General features: G+C 38.4%; 1 protein-coding gene across 4 annotated transcripts in view; it reads left to right on the top strand.

The window, feature by feature from the left end:
* Positions 1-15,950, top strand: part of wnk2 (WNK lysine deficient protein kinase 2) — a 171,674-nt gene that overhangs the window by 32,948 nt on the left and 122,776 nt on the right. For all 4 annotated transcript variants that reach the window (XM_060835563.1, XM_060835562.1, XM_060835561.1 and 1 more), the window contains exons 2-3: positions 8,380-8,552; positions 14,079-14,299. In XM_060835563.1, the coding sequence (XP_060691546.1) occupies positions 8,380-8,552; positions 14,079-14,299 (394 nt within the window). The remainder of the gene's footprint in view (positions 1-8,379; positions 8,553-14,078; positions 14,300-15,950) is intronic.

Genomic DNA, 15,950 nt, shown 5'->3' with positions numbered 1-15,950 from the left:
TGAGGAACTGTACCTGATGGGACTGATGTAGAGGCCTCCTAGCAGTAGCCAGGATTCGGGATAGAAAATAAATCAGGAGATGTTAAAGGCATGTAAGAAAGACACTATCCAATAATCATGGGAGATCTCAATGTGCAAGTGGACTGGGAAAGTCAGGTTGGTGGCAGATCCCAAGAAAAGGAATTTATGGAATGTTTGAGATAGTATATTAGATCACTTTGTGGTGCAGCCCACCAGACAACAGGCAATTCTGGAATTACTGACATAAAGTGAAGCAGGCTTAATTAGGGAGCTTAAAGTAAAGGATACCCGAAGGAGTAGTGGCCGTAATGTGATAAAATTCACCCTGCAGTTCGAGAGGGAGAAGTTTGATTTGGATGTAATGGTAAAGGTAGCTACAAAGACATAAGAAATGAGCTAGACAAAGTCGATTGAAAGCAAAGACTAGAGGGAAGAGGGTGGAGCAGCAGTGGTAGGAATTTCTGCAGGTAATTCAGGAGGCACAGCAGAAATTCCTCCTAAGAAAGAAGAAACACACTCCAAGTATGAGGCAACCCTGATAAACATGGGAAGTCAGTGACAGCATAACAGTAAAAGAAAACGCATACAATGTGGGAAGCCAGAGGATTGGGAAGTTTTTTAAAAAGAGGCAAATCCTGGAGAAATCAGAGTTGATAAAGCGTGGTGCTGGTAAAGGCACAGCAAGCCAGGCAGCATCCGAGGAGCAAGAGAGTTGACATTTCAGTTAAGATCCTTCAATGCATTAAGTGGGCAGAAGATGAAAGTATGGTGGTAAGGTTGCTAGTAACATAGAAGAAGATTGTAAGATTGCTTTAGATATATAAAAGTCAAGAACAAGCAAGAGTGGACATTGGAACACTGGAAAATGAGTCTGGAGAAATCAGTGAGAAACAAAGAGGAGGTGGAGGAACTGAGAAGGCACTTTGCATCAGTCTTCATGATGAAAGGTACCAGAACTTTGAGAGTCAGGTGCAAAGGTGATTGTAGTGGCCATCACCAAAGAGGAGATGCTATGGGAGCTGAAAAGTCTGAAAGTGTGTAAGTCACTCATCCAGATGGGCTACACCCTAGAATTCTGAGGGAGATAGATGAGGAGATATTGGAGGCATTGGGAGTGATTTTTTTTCAGGAATTGCTAGAGATGGGGAGGGTCCCAGAGGATTGGAAAATGAGTAATGTAATACCTCTGCTTAAGAAGGGAGGGGACAGGAGGTGGGAAATTATAGACCAGTTAGTCTGACTTCAGTCATTGGTAGAATATGATTTAGGATGAGATTGTGGAATATTTGGAAGTGCACTGTAAAATAGGGCTGAATCAGTATGATTTTGTCAAGGGAAGATCATGCCTGACAAATCTGTTAGAATTCTTTGAGGAGGTCATGAGCAATTTAGACAGAGAGCCTGTACTCTATTTGAGATTCTAGAAGGCTTTTGACAAGGTGTGTCACAGGCGGCAGCTAAATAAATGAGCTCATGGTATTAAGCGCAAGGTACTGGCATGGGTAGAGGATTGATTGACTGGCAAAAGCCAGAGAGTGGACATAAAGTTGTCTTTTCAGGATGGCAGTGACTAGTCGAACTCTTCAGGGCAGCTGTGGGACCACAGCTATTCATGTTATCCATTAATGATCTGAGCAGAAGAACTGAGGTCATTTTTGCTAAGTTTGCAGATGACACACAGACAAGGGGCAGGTAGTGTTGAGGTGGTGGAGAGGTTGCAGAAGGACTTGGTCAGTGAGCAAACAAGTGGCAGTTGGAATGCAAATGTGGGAAAGTGAGAGTTTATGCACATTATTGGAAAGAATAGAGCCATAGACTGTTTTCTGTATGGGGAAAGACTTTGGAAATCTGAAGCACAAAGTGAATTAGGAATCCTAGTTCTGGATCCTCCTAAGGATAACATGCAGTTGGCAGTTAGGAAGGTAAATGCAATGTTAGGATTTGTTTCGAGAAGACTAGAATGCAAGAATAAAGATGTTCTGCTGAGGCTGTGTAAGACTCCGGTGAGAACATGTTTGGAATATTGTGAATAGTTTTGGGACCTGTATCTAAGGAATCATGCACTGGCCATTGATGGGATTCAGAAGATGTTTACAAGAATGATTATGGGGATAAATGATTTGTCATAGAGGAGCAATTGAGACCTCTAGCTCTGTACTTGAAGTTTAGAAGAATGATTGAATGATTGAAACTTATAGGATACTCAGAGGCCTGGATAGAGTAGGCATAGAGAAGCTGCTTCCATCAGGAGGAGAGACCAGGACCTGAAGGCACAGCCGCAGTGAAGCGATGACCCTTTAGAATGGAGATGAGGAATTTCTTCAGTCAGAGGATGGTGAATCTGTGGAACTCATCACTGCAGAAGGTTGTGGAGGTCAAGCCATGAAGTGTATTTAAGGCAGTTTGTTGATTAGCAAGGGAATTAAAGGTTACTGGGAGGACACGGAGAATGGGATCATTCAGCCATGATTGAAAGGTGGAGTAGACTTAACAGGTCTAATGGTCTCATTCTGCACCTGAATCTTATGGTTTCAACTCCATTTTAAATCTGCCATCCCTTAGTCTAAAACTAACCTGTAAGTTCAAAATTGCTCCATAGGGAAGAATCATCTGCTCTGTGCCAACTTTGTTAATCCCCTTAAACACCTTGTATACCTCGATTAAATCTCTCTCATCTTTCTATACATTAGAGATTATAGATCTAAATTGTTTTGTCTTTCGAAGATGGATCAGTCTTTCACCTCGGGAATTAATCTAAAGAAACTCCACTAAACTGCTTCCAATGCAATCATATCCTCGAGTGAGCTGAAAATGTGTTGCTGGTTAAAGCACAGCAGGTCAGGCAGCATCCAAGGAACAGGAAATTCGACGTTTCGGGCCAGAGCTCCTGATGAAGGGCTCTGACCCGAAACGTCGAATTTCCTGTTCCTTGGATGCTTCCTGACCTGCTGTGCTTTAACCAGCAACACATTTTCAGCTCTGATCTCCAGCATGTGCAGACCTCACTTTTTACTTTTTTATCCTCGAGTGAGGTCATGCAATGACAGATTATAGTCCAACAAGTTTATTTGAAATCACAAGCTTTCAGAGCGTTGCTCCTTTCTCAGGTATTGTCTACATCATGTTCAAATGAGAGGATCAAAACTGTATGTAGTACTCTAGATGTGGTTTCAGTAATACTGTGTACATTTGCATCAATACTTACCTACTTTTATATTATTTTAGCAATGAGCCAAAATTCCATTTGCCTCTTTATTAGCTGCTGTACCTACAAGCCAGCTTTGTGAGATTTGTACAGGAAGACATCCAGATCCCCCTCCACCGAAGCATTTTGAAGTTTCTGTCCATCAGATAATAACCTGCCTTGTAAATCTTCTGACCAAAATTGATAACTTCACACTTAACCCCATATATTCACATATATTGAGTGAAATTGTGTACATTAGGTTAATTCTGAAAACTATTTACACAAAAATAACACCATGTAAGACTTTAAGAATTTGTGAATTGCTGTAAAAAGGCACATCTTATAAAAAAACCTTTTCATGAATGGGAAAATTTACAAATACCAATATAAAGAGAAAATATAATTTATGGTATGAAGAGGGTATTGATTGTTAGGTTGACTTTGGTAGAGATGCTCCCATGGAGAATGCCCTAGTTAGATGGTGACTGGCAGTTAACAAGCTAAGCTTTGTTCAAATTTTAGGTTCAATGTAGACCTTTGCACTGAAAAATTAACTAGAGTACAGCTGTTAGCTATTTGGTTCAATTGAAATAGGTGCCGTGTTTGAGTGTTATCTCTGCCTGTAAGGAATATTAATATATGTAGCTTCAAGTATATGCATGCTACATTCCCTATAATTTCTCTAGCTGCAGTGTGAGCCTCAAGTCTGTACATAGCAGTGGCTGGTGAAACTTGAAATGAATGCATTTGCAAGCATTGGTGTGTATGGACTGTTGGAGTGTCAGCCGTGCAGCTTAGAGGGAATGTAGTAGACAGATGCAATGCTGCGAACCTAACCATCCTAAATTGATTGTCAGCATAATTCTTTGAATATTCGGCATTATATAATAAATTTTATCCAATCATGGAATTGCATTTAATGTTGAACACTTGACTTTTGCAAAGATGGGCTGTTTGAGTAGTCAATACCTTGCTGTGAACAGCTAAAGGGGTATACTGTTTGATCTGAAATGTGAGGTATTTCCACCTAGTGTCACACCAGCACTGATGTTCATAAAAACGTTATTAATTTTTGTGGTAAGATTTCTTTTTAGCTTGATGGTGCATGCTATTAATGGCCCATACCACTTGTATTGCTATTACATAGTAGTTGTTTATTTACTATGAAAGCTTGGTATTAAAATAGTTCACATCAAAGTCATCTGTGAGATAATCATTACCCTGAAAATTGTTTTCAATGTATATTTCGCAAATGCATGAATGGGCTTAAGATCGTTACTTTTGGTTCTGAAAATTCTCATATTAAAATTGATTACTGTGAAAGGTAAGTTATCTCAAACATTTGAGAAATAGATAAACTTAGCTGTTTAACATTGCTACTTTCAATGTGCAGGCAACCCTTGCATAATTCAGCATTTCATCTCTGATACTTTCTGTGGTCTTCAAGCTCAACTCACTGCCATCATGTCTATGAGAAACAGCCACGCCTTGCCATATTTTGGTTCTATTTTTATGTAACATGAACTTACCGATTTTGCACCAGGACTGACAAAACAAATTTTTTTGGAAGATATATTACTAAATTGCATAATGAATTGATTCACCATAAAGGTTCAGCAATTATTTTTGAGACAAAAATAGCTACAATTCCCTCTCACTGCTTGCTACAAGCTGGACTGTTGGTCATAAGATCCTCATCCTTGTTACTTGTTTATTAAGATGTTTCCTCTTGAGGTGACTTAAAGGCAGACACTCTGACAATGCAGTGTCTCTCAGTACTGCACTGGAATGTCAGCCCTAATTGTTGTGCTGATATCCTGGATTGGGACTTGAATATGTAAAAGCTTTAAGCATTACATTTAAATTACTATCTTGGAAACTCAATGAAATATCAACAATTACCTTGAAGTATTCACGTCATGTGATGGCATGTTTCAACAAATGATAATTTAGGGCATTGAAGATTTTCTGAGAAACAACAAATACTTAAACTGGAAATAGCCTGTGGTTATAACCAATATGAAAGTAACATAACTGCCTCCACCTTTTATTCTTTAAACACTTTGCAGTTGTAGTTTCTAAATTGTTTCCTTGTGTGAACAACAACATTGCTTAAGTATGCGACCTAATCTACAGAGTATACTGGCAAGTTGACAGTATTAACAATAAAGACTTAATCATGCAGTTGAGCTTTTGGGAATATTTCCTCTTATAAAATGGACATGTTAAAGCAAAAACGGATTTCTGAAGTATCACAAAACATCAGTTCTGAAGATGGAGTCACCGTTAACTCTGCTTTCTTCCCACATGCTGCCAGACTACCTGTGTTTCATCAGTAATTTCTATTTTTGTTTCAGAGCTCCATTTGCAGTTCTTTGTTTTATTTTTATGTAATTATAATGATTATATATTGGCAACTTACATTACAAATATTCACATAGTAATTTATAATTGCACAAGGTGACAGGACGTACGCCTATCTGCGACATTGTTCACAGATTTTGTTTCTGTCATGCCTTTTCAATTATCGTTAGTAACACTTTAGTGACTGACTTTGGTCATGTCTACTTTATGATTGTTAAATAGTACTAATACCTATTATTCAGTCCTGGTACCACAGAACAAACTATTGTGGAAGCTGTCCAGGTGTATCATCTGCCTTTTTGACAAACACCGCTAAAAGATACACCATTTTATGTGTTTAATTGTGAACTAAACTGCAGAAGATTAGCAATTTTATGTCAGTTTTTGCTGGCCTTACAAGATGCAAGACTATAGAGCTTGTTTTTTGGTCTGTCGGTGTAGGAACTGCCTGCTGACACATTAAGATAGCATGATTATTTAAAATTTAGAGTCCTGGTTGTAAAACTTGAATATTGGCATCTTTTTTGCTTCTGAGTTAGAAGATTATGCACATCAGCTGGGTTGGCAGTTCGGTGTGGTGCATTACCGAGGAGTTGAGTGTGGTGCTGGAAAAACACAGCAGGTCAGGCAGCATCCAAGAAGCAGGAGAATCAATATTTCAGGCAAAAGCCCTTCGTGAGGAATGATTCATTCCTGATCCTACCTCATTCCTTATGCCTGAAAGGTCGATTCTCCTGCTCCTCGGATGCTGCCTGACCCATTCTGTTTTTCTAGCGCCCCACTCTCGACTCTCTGATCTCCAGCATCTGCAGCCCTCGCTTTCTCCTGCATTACTGAGTAAGTTTCAACAGTCTCATAAGTACCGTAGTCAACAATGGGATATTGACATATTGACGTTTCTCTCAACATTGTTTATTTTAATACCTGACACTTAGAGTGGACATTGTCACTCTTTTGACCATCATGTCTTCAGACATCCATTCAAAAGATTATCAAAATTTTCTGAGTCTGTAACCATTTGTTTTAACAAAAGTTTGCAACCATTTTAGCATTAAATGCTGCCTTTTAAAATATGTAAGTGTATGAGTCTCATGTCCAATCTTTTAACTATTGTACAGCGTTCATTAATGTGGTTAACTCTTAACTGGGATAGGCAAAAAATGTTCAGTGATGTCCACATCTTGTGAATGTGAAAAAAGGAAAATCCTAAGAGTACAAGATAGCAAGGAAGTAACCCTGAAAGTGTCCTACTGAGTGGTAGGAAAACCAAATTACGTGCTGTTGAAAAGCTGAAAAAGAAAGAACAATTTCTCCAGTTTCCAGGAATTATAATTATATGTTATGGAGACTGTTTGTTTGATTTGAGATATTGTACTAAAATAAATAGTTACTGTACAATGCCTTCAGCTTGTGTTACTGTAGGATGCCTTCAGCTTGTGCTGACACTCTTATTTAACGTCTGACATTGATTATACAAGTTGTTCATTACAAATTCATGAAGTCTAACGAATCCATGTTCTAAAATCAATTATGTAAAAGTTGGTCAACTATTTCAATAAAAAGCTGTCATAATATTTTAAATTTAATGTTTGACTCTGAAATCCAGAGCACTGAAAAAATAACTTTGGTGGCTTGGAAGTCCTCTCAGCACAGAAGGCAAAGTTAGATTCCTCAAAATGGAAGACATTGAAAAAAGGATGAAAAAGCATGAGATTCATCACCCTGACAGCCAACTCAATTTGTGGTAGCTGAACATTCTGTTGGATACCTTACAAAACTGCAGAAAAATATGAAGCAATTTCTTCCCAATGTTAATTAAAATCTTAAGAACTAGCAAACTTTGAAAAGTTTGTGTTTTCATCAGTTCTGGAATTTATTAGAAATACTACTCAAAGTTTTGCAGTGCTTGAAATGTACCTTTTTAATGTATGTCACCTGATGGTACTGAAAGCGACATTTGGAAGTTAACCTTTAATAAATTCAACTTTTGATAACTGGGGCAAGTTAACTATAGGTATTAATTATGGAATTAGTACTCTATAAAATTATATGTTAAGATCATTGTTTTCTCTGGCTGCACAATCGCTTTAAATATGGTTGGTTAAAAGTAACACTTTCTAGATTGTGGTTTGTTTAGAATATTAAATATGCATTTACTGTAAAGCTTTAATGTTGATGTAGAATGGTTTTCATGTCTTGCTGACCATAACATGTCAACCCTTGTATGTAACTCCTGTCTAGAAAATGAAATTTTAATTTCAACTAGTGGGCGGCACGGTAGCACAGTGGTTAGCACTGCTACCTCTCAGTGTCAGAGACCCGGGTTCAACTCCGCTTCAGGTGACTGACTGTGTGGAGTCTGAACATTCTCCCCATGTCTGCGTGGGTTTCCTCTGGGTGCTCCGGTTTCCTCCCACAGTCCAAAAATGTGCAGGTTAGGTGAATTGGCCATGCTAAATTGCCCGGAGTGTTAGGTGAAGGGGTAAATGTAGGGGAATGCGTCTGGGTGGGTTGGTGTGGACTTGTTGGGCCGAAGGGCCTGTTTCCACACGTAAGTAATCTAATAATGTGAGCGAACATGTACTGCAGCAACTGTTTTTCAGACTGGAAGCTGCAGTGTGAACGCAGTGAGAACCAGAGATAAAATTGTTCCATTAAAATAACAAAATTGTGTGCACTTGATCTTCATAGGCTTAGCATAATTAGTGTACGTACTGCAAAACAGTTTAGTTGCATTTAAAGCACTAGTTGTATATTTCTCAACTTATAATTAGATTTTCAAATTTCTTTTGTAACTTTCAACACAGGACAGAAAACTTGCAAAGGCAGAGCGTCAGCGATTTCGAGAGGAGGCAGAAATGCTTAAAGGATTGCAACATCCCAACATCGTTCGATTTTATGACTCTTGGGAAAGTACTCTGAAAGGGAAGAAATGCATTGTTTTAGTTACTGAATTAATGACCTCAGGAACATTGAAAACGTAAGTGTTGATGGTAAAAATAAATATATTAATTGCAGTGTTATCCTCACTGGAAATGAAGTTGTTCAAACTTACTGGTTATCTATTTTTCCAAGCTGATTAATAGAACTAAAACCCCATACATATTAAGATATTGAGTAGATTTAAGATTCTAAAGGTACTGCAACTGCAGAAAATGTAGCTTTATACTGACAATGTTGCTATTTAGTTACTAAAGCTTGATGCAACATGATGGCCACTTGTTAAAAAAAAGTCTCTTAAATCCAATGGATGTCAAAAAAAAATCACATTCAGAGGTGTCCAAGATTATGTTCCATTATACAAATATAAAGTATGATCAGATCAAAAACTGTATACTATTGCTGGGGATAAAATTGAGATCAGAAAAGCAAATACTAACTAATAAACTGAGTTGCCCAGTATTGTAAATAAGGCAAAAGTGAGGACTGCAGATGCTAGAGAATAGAGTGGTGCTGGAAAAGCACAGCTGGTCAGGCAGATTCAGAGGAGCAGAAAAATCGATGTTTCGGGGAAAAGCCCTTGCACCATTCTGATCCAGTGTTGTAAATAAGCTGATTGTCCTGGTGAAGATAAGAGAATTTAAGTTGCTGTTTTAACCATAAAATAATGAATGAGTTGCATATTGCACAAACCCTTCCATCTAAAGGGAAGTCTTAACAATGACAACTCTATCCCCTGTAGCTGACTCTTGCAGACCATTTATCTGGTGTAAAAAATCCAGAAAGTAAATCCTTTTCACTTGATTAGCAGAAAATCAGCTGATCTCTGCTCACTCAGAAGCAATTTTATCCTCTTGACATCTGATGAAGGGCAAACTAGTCTTGCCACACCACACTACCAGTGAAGACATAAAATACCTGTCCTCTTGGCTTATCTATGTCTGAGGAGAGAGATGGTCTTGACCCATTTTCCTCATGATAAAACTACGTTTTTTGAGAAACTCCACCTTCTGTTTTCAATTCACCAATCTCACAAACTTACCTATCGCTGCTCCATGATAGCTAAAACTAGGAAAGAGTAAATTGCATCTATGTAGTGCTCTTAGCATAGAAAAGTTTTGCAATGCATTTCAAACAGTCGTAATTTGAGCCAAAAGATGAGATGGTCTAAAGCTTGAACAGGGGTAGTTGTTTAGAATCTTAAGGGAGGAGAGGAAGTGAAGGTGTTTCAGGTGAAATTTTAGAGCAAGGGGATTTGCGACCAAATCAGAGGAATGGAGATTGAGAAATGGTGAATGTTATGGTGGTCATCTAAGGACTTGGGGAAGCTGCAGCAATGAAGGACATGGCCAAGAGATTTAAGTAGTTAAAAGATTGAGAGGAACCTGGATCCAATTCAGGTGATCAAGTGCAATGATGGATAAAGGCGACTTAGTTTAGGATTATAATTCAGGCAACAGAGTTTTGGATGAACAAAAGGCTATGAAGAGGAGTCTGTGACCCTATTTAGTAAAATTGGAGCAGTCCATAAAACATTAAAACGCAGTACAGGCCTTTCGGCCCTCAATTTTGCGCTGACCTGTGGAACCAATCTTGAAGCCCATCTAACCTACACCATTCCATTCTTGTCCATATGCCTATCCAATGACGATTTAAATGCCCTTAAAATTGGCAAGTCTACTGCTGTTGCAGGCAGTATCTATCACCCCTCAATTTAAAGCTATGTTCCTTTGTACTAGCCATTGCCATCTGAGGAAAAAGGCTCTCTCTGTCCAACCTATCTAACCCTCTGATTATCTTATTATATGTCTCAGTCTGAAGTTAACAGGCATTTGTGAAGCTTTCTAGATAGGTCAGATTGTCTGTCTGAGGTAATAGTTGAGGTTAGTGATGGTTTGAACGTACAAATGGTGCTATTTGCTATGGACAGGATGAAAGAACAAAGGCTGAATACGTTGTTTCCAAGCACTCATTCAACTATCTGGATTAGCTTGAGAATATGGAATGAGTGGCAAGGGTTGAAATTTTGTTTGATTTTAATCTTGCCAATATTTAACTGAAGTAAATTACACATTAAGATACATATGTGGGCAAGTAGTCTTGTCTTGAGCTGTAGAGGATCCACGTGAGGTGGTGGAGGGGTAAAGCTTAATGTCGCTGTTGATGGAGAAGCTGAACTCCTGTCTGTGGATGATATTCCAACTGAGATACGCTGTGTATATGTACACACATGTATATATCTCCTAGTACATGTCTTCACCAGCCTCTTAGAGAAGAAACGCAACATCCACCTGACGCTGTAGTGGTAACAAACCTGTGCTGTACCTCTCCGGTTCTGGAATGTTCCCTCTAATATGTCCGGGCCGAGGTAACTGGATCCATGGATGCAGGGGTTGCCCTGTAATGGTGAAAGCGTAATTGTCTGATTGTACCATCATTTCTACCTCTGCAGACTTTTTGTTTGTTTCCCTATCTTGCTCTTGCTGACCAAGAAAAGGAGGAAAGGGAAAAGGTGACGATACCTGTGAATCCTGCACCAAGGCGGGAAGAAATGAAAATTTGGTCAATATTATCTTTGTTTTTGGATTTACTTAGGAACATTTGAGCATTTCAATTTTTTGAAATGCAACAGTCAGGTCCATTGTGCATTGATCTAGAGTTTTTCTGTAGTAAATGATGAAAATATGCAGCAGGTCTCACTGTATCTTCTGTCTTGATCATTGTTAGATTTGCTAAGCATTTCAAACACTATTTCAGTTTTGGATTTTGAGGTTGCACAGTATTATTAACTATTTCTCTAACTGGCTTTTTAATTTTTTTTCCTGCTTCAATTACAGAGTTAAATATGGCAGTATTCTGCTAAATTCAATCTATGGTGTCTGTTTCATTAATGATAGATCATTGAAGTGTGATGTTTTGCTATTCTAATGAAAAGCAAATGTTATTTAAACTGAAATAGAACATAATGACCTCTGGAGTGTAGTAAGTTTGAAATGTAAATAAAGCTCTGTATGGGGAAAAATAGAGGCTGCATGTTAGAGAAATGTTTGTCGTCCCTGGACAGAGGCAAGTGAAGAATGCATGAAGACCATTCTAGCCAATGAGACCCCAAACTCTATTCTGGATGCAGTGTTACAATGTGTTAGATGAAGTAATTAATCAACTGTAATAATTATCAAGAGTGCAGATGACAGTAATCAGAATTTATGCATGATTGTAGAGGTACCATTTGTTGGTACAGTATATAAATTATCATTGTGGGCTGAAAGATAGTTGGTGATTTGACTTCAAGCAGTGGGCACTTTTTAATTCTACTGATATGAAACAAAAATACTAATTGTCAAATCCACAATGAAGTCTTAGCAGCTAAATATTGCTCTTAACCAAGAACATTTACCTGAGCTAAAATTTCTAGCCTCATATGAATAAATAAAGACATTTTGGCATTTCATCCCTATGCTAAAGTAGTACTTAAAGACAAATATTAATATATCAAGTAAGTAAGCGTTAAATTGGTATAATATGTTTTCCAGTTTTGCTTGACCATTCTTCAATTTACAGACGTACATTTCCAAGGGTACTGATGATCCATCTCGAGTGTCCCTTCCCTAGCCAAAAACTTCAAAATCTTATTGTTTTGAGCCACTTGCTACCTCATATCTGATCAACTCACTTTGTACAAGCAAGGAATTGAACTTGAGTCTCTTTGGCTGCTGAAGGGCAAAGATGATGTATTTGAAGCGTACAAATGATTCTGGCTTACTAAATCTTCACTGTCTTACGTACTGTTGTAATTTGTCTGAGGGATGTGGGTGCTGTTGTCTGGACAGCTTTCATTGCCCTAGCCTAATTACCGTTTTTCACTTGCTTATATATGTAAGCCTTGATGTAATGTGCAACACTTATGCAATCCTGTATCACTTTGAATTTTGGCTTTGTAAGGTGTAGGGTTAGTGGTGAAATTCAGAGTTGGGAATGTTTCAGTTATTTTTGATTAACAAACTTTCAAGAGAAATGAATAAATTTAACTAATATGATGGCATAAGTTATGCCAGTAAACACAGAATCAGGAGGGCAGGAGTAATATTCCAGAGACCATCACAGCAGTTCAGTCCTGGTCTCCCAGCTATAGGAATGATGTTGTGAAACTTGATAGAGCTCAGAAAAGATTTACATAGATGTTGCCGAGGTTTGAGGTATAGGGAGAAGCTGAATAGGCTGAGGGGTGACCTTATAGAAGTTTATAAAATCATGAGGATATGAATAGGGTGGATAGTCAAGGTTTTTTCCCCCAGGAGAGGGAAGTCTAAAACTAGAAGGCATAGCTTAAAAGTGACAGGGGAAAGATTTAAAAGGGAACTGAGGGGCAACGTTTTCACACAGGGGGTGTGTGTGTTGGTGGAGGCTGGTACAATTATAAATCTTTAAAAGGCATCTGAAAGGGTATATGAATAAAAAGACTTTAGAGAGATATGGGCCAAATGCTAGCAAATGGGATTAGATTAATTTAAGATATCCAATAGCCATGGACGAATTGAACTGAAAGATCTGTTTCCGTGACTTCCATCCCTATGACTCTATAACAATAATTATCTGTAATAAAATAATTTGCATAAGTACTGGTGAACCTGTGTCTGCAGAAATTTTGTTTGCTTAGAGAGGTGGCTAGACTGGCAATTTCCCACTACCTCTGGCAAGCTGGTCACCTGCCAAGGTATATAGAACCAAATGGAGGTAGAGCCAGTTTGCATAGTAGCCCTGTTGAGGCTAGAACATGAGTTGCCAGATTGAGATAAACTCCAGCAGAGGAGTGGCGAACACTACATCCAGGTAAGTGAACTGCAACACCCACTATAGTTGATGAAATACAACTGCAGCCATTGACCGTCCAGTAAGGGAGATGACCGTCCACGATGATGATCATCCATCATGATGACCTGACAGCTGTGAATGTTTTGAATTTTAAAAATTTAGAAACATTCTTCAGAAGGCATTTCCATATTTTTTGTTCTTCTTTAAATTGGCAGTACCTCACCCCAGCTGGTTTCATAATGGGATCTTCAGCCACTGGAGCTGGACTGCCATCTTTAAAAATCTTATTGGGCAAGAAGCTCCAATACAACTTGGTGTAAGGACTTGATAAAGCATTCAACATCGGGGTCCTAACTTCAGATTGAAATTTCAGCCCCATTAAGCCATTGCATTGTCATTAAAAAAAATCCATTTGGTGCATTAATATTGTTTTCACCGAAGGAAATCTGCTGTTCTTATTTGATCCAAATCCACAGCAGTGTGCTTTTTTCTGGCCACCTTTTGAAGTGGCCCAGAAACCCACCCCATTCTGAACAAGAACAACTTCCAACAATAAATATTAGCCTTAGAAATGATGTCTGCATCTTAAGTACAAATATAGTTTTAAAAAGTCTTGTTCTATAAGATTTATTACAACTACCTTATCATGCATAGCTTTAAATGGTTTCAAATATGCCTGAGATGTTTACAATTGCTATTTTAATTTTGATTATGCATGTAACTAAATCTGTGTATAATATTTTTGTACTTGCAGATATTTAAAAAGATTTAAAGTGATGAAAGCAAAAGTAATGCGAAGCTGGTGTCGGCAGATATTGAAAGGATTATATTTTCTACACACGAGAACTCCACCAATTATTCACCGGGATTTAAAATGTGATAATATTTTTATTACTGGGCCCACTGGATCGGTGAAGATAGGAGATTTGGGTCTTGCAACTCTAAAGCGTGCCTCTTTTGCCAAAAGTGTTATAGGTAAATTCCTGATAGTTCCTACAAATTTATGTTACATAAAATAAACAAAGGCATATGACATATATCCCTTTAAACCTGTTCTACCATTTATGATCAGACTGAGCAGTAATCTTAACAGCACTTTCTTACCTGATCTGTAAGATTTGAAACAAAAAGACGGCAGATCTTATATTTACAGCAAATGAGAATTCTCACTCCTCTGGAAGGTGACAGTTTAAAAGATTCACAAACATTTGAAGAAACCTCTGCCTTTCTCAAACTAAAATCAAAGTTCCCATATCCCGGGAGACTGCCTCCAAGTTATATATTCTCCAGGTAGAGGAAACTGTCTTGCAGAATCTACCCTATCAAATCTTGTTAGAAAATTGTATATTTAAATAAAATCATGACTCATTCTTGGAAACTGGACATAGAAGTTCATTCTACTCGGTCTCCTCATAGGCAATCCTCCCATCACAGGAATCAATCTGTCAAACTGTTGCACCCTGTAAGACAAGTATATCTTTCCTTGAGAATTTTATTTTGTTCAGGTGTGGTCTGGCCAAAGGCATTTCTAATTGCTAGCTATGTTTACACATTAACTTTAAAAATCACTTTTTCAATGCTAGTATTGAACGGTTTACGATTTTGGAGAAGATCTGTAGCTCAGACTGTTGATCAGATTGTAAGTATGCTTGCTGAGCTGGTAGATTTGTTCTCAGTCATTTCGTCACCATGTGAGGAAACAACAGTGAACCTCCGATGAAGCACTGGTTTTCTGTCCCGCTTGCTATTTGTGTGTCTTGGTCTATTGTGATGGGTGATATCCACTTCCAGTTCTTTTTCTGAGAGGCTGATAAATGGGTTGTTTGATAATCGATACGTTTGTTAATGGAATTCCGGTTTGAATGCCAGGCCTCTGGGAATTCCCACGCGTGTCTTTGCTTAGCCTGTCCTAGGATGGCTATTTGTCCCAGACAAACTGGTGTCCCTCTTTGCCTGTGTGTGTGGATACTAGTGATAGTTGGTCATGTCTTTTGGTAGCTAGCTTTCTGCCTGTTTGTCCAATGTAATATTTATTGCAGGTCTTGCAGGATATTTTGTATATGACGTTCGTTCAGCTGGTTGTTGTTACGGAATCCTTCAAATTCATCATTAGCTGTTTGTGTGTTGGTAGATTTGTGGGCTACCCTACCATACATTAAACGCATCTCTGAGATGATGACCAGACGATTTTAGCCCCTAGGCATCATAGTATCCCACAAACCTTCCACCGCCCACCACAACAGGCCAAGACACACACAGCAAGCGGGACAGAACACCAGAGCTTCATTGTAGTCTCATTAATGACGTTACCTAGCATGGCGCTGAAATGTCAAATCGCCCAACTCGGAGCAAATTTACAACCTGATTTAATGGTTTCTTTTGGTTTAAAAAAAACTTTCCTGTTGTTCCTACCAAAGTGAATAACCTAAAATTTCCCCTCATTTTATTCCATCTGCCACTTTTGTGCCTCTCACTTAGCATGCCTCTGTCCCTTTGCAGATTCTTTGTGTCCTTTTGTTAAATTTTGAAGGTTTGTGACCACCATTATTTAACATAACCAGTTGACTAATCTGAGGGAGTTTTCTGATATCAAAGATGTTATGCATGTTAGTTAGTCAAAAAGATG

The sequence above is a fragment of the Hemiscyllium ocellatum genome, chromosome 14 (assembly GCF_020745735.1).
Source record: "Hemiscyllium ocellatum isolate sHemOce1 chromosome 14, sHemOce1.pat.X.cur, whole genome shotgun sequence".
NCBI classification, from domain to species: domain Eukaryota; kingdom Metazoa; phylum Chordata; class Chondrichthyes; order Orectolobiformes; family Hemiscylliidae; genus Hemiscyllium; species Hemiscyllium ocellatum.
This window is presented reverse-complemented; position numbering and strand designations above follow the sequence as displayed.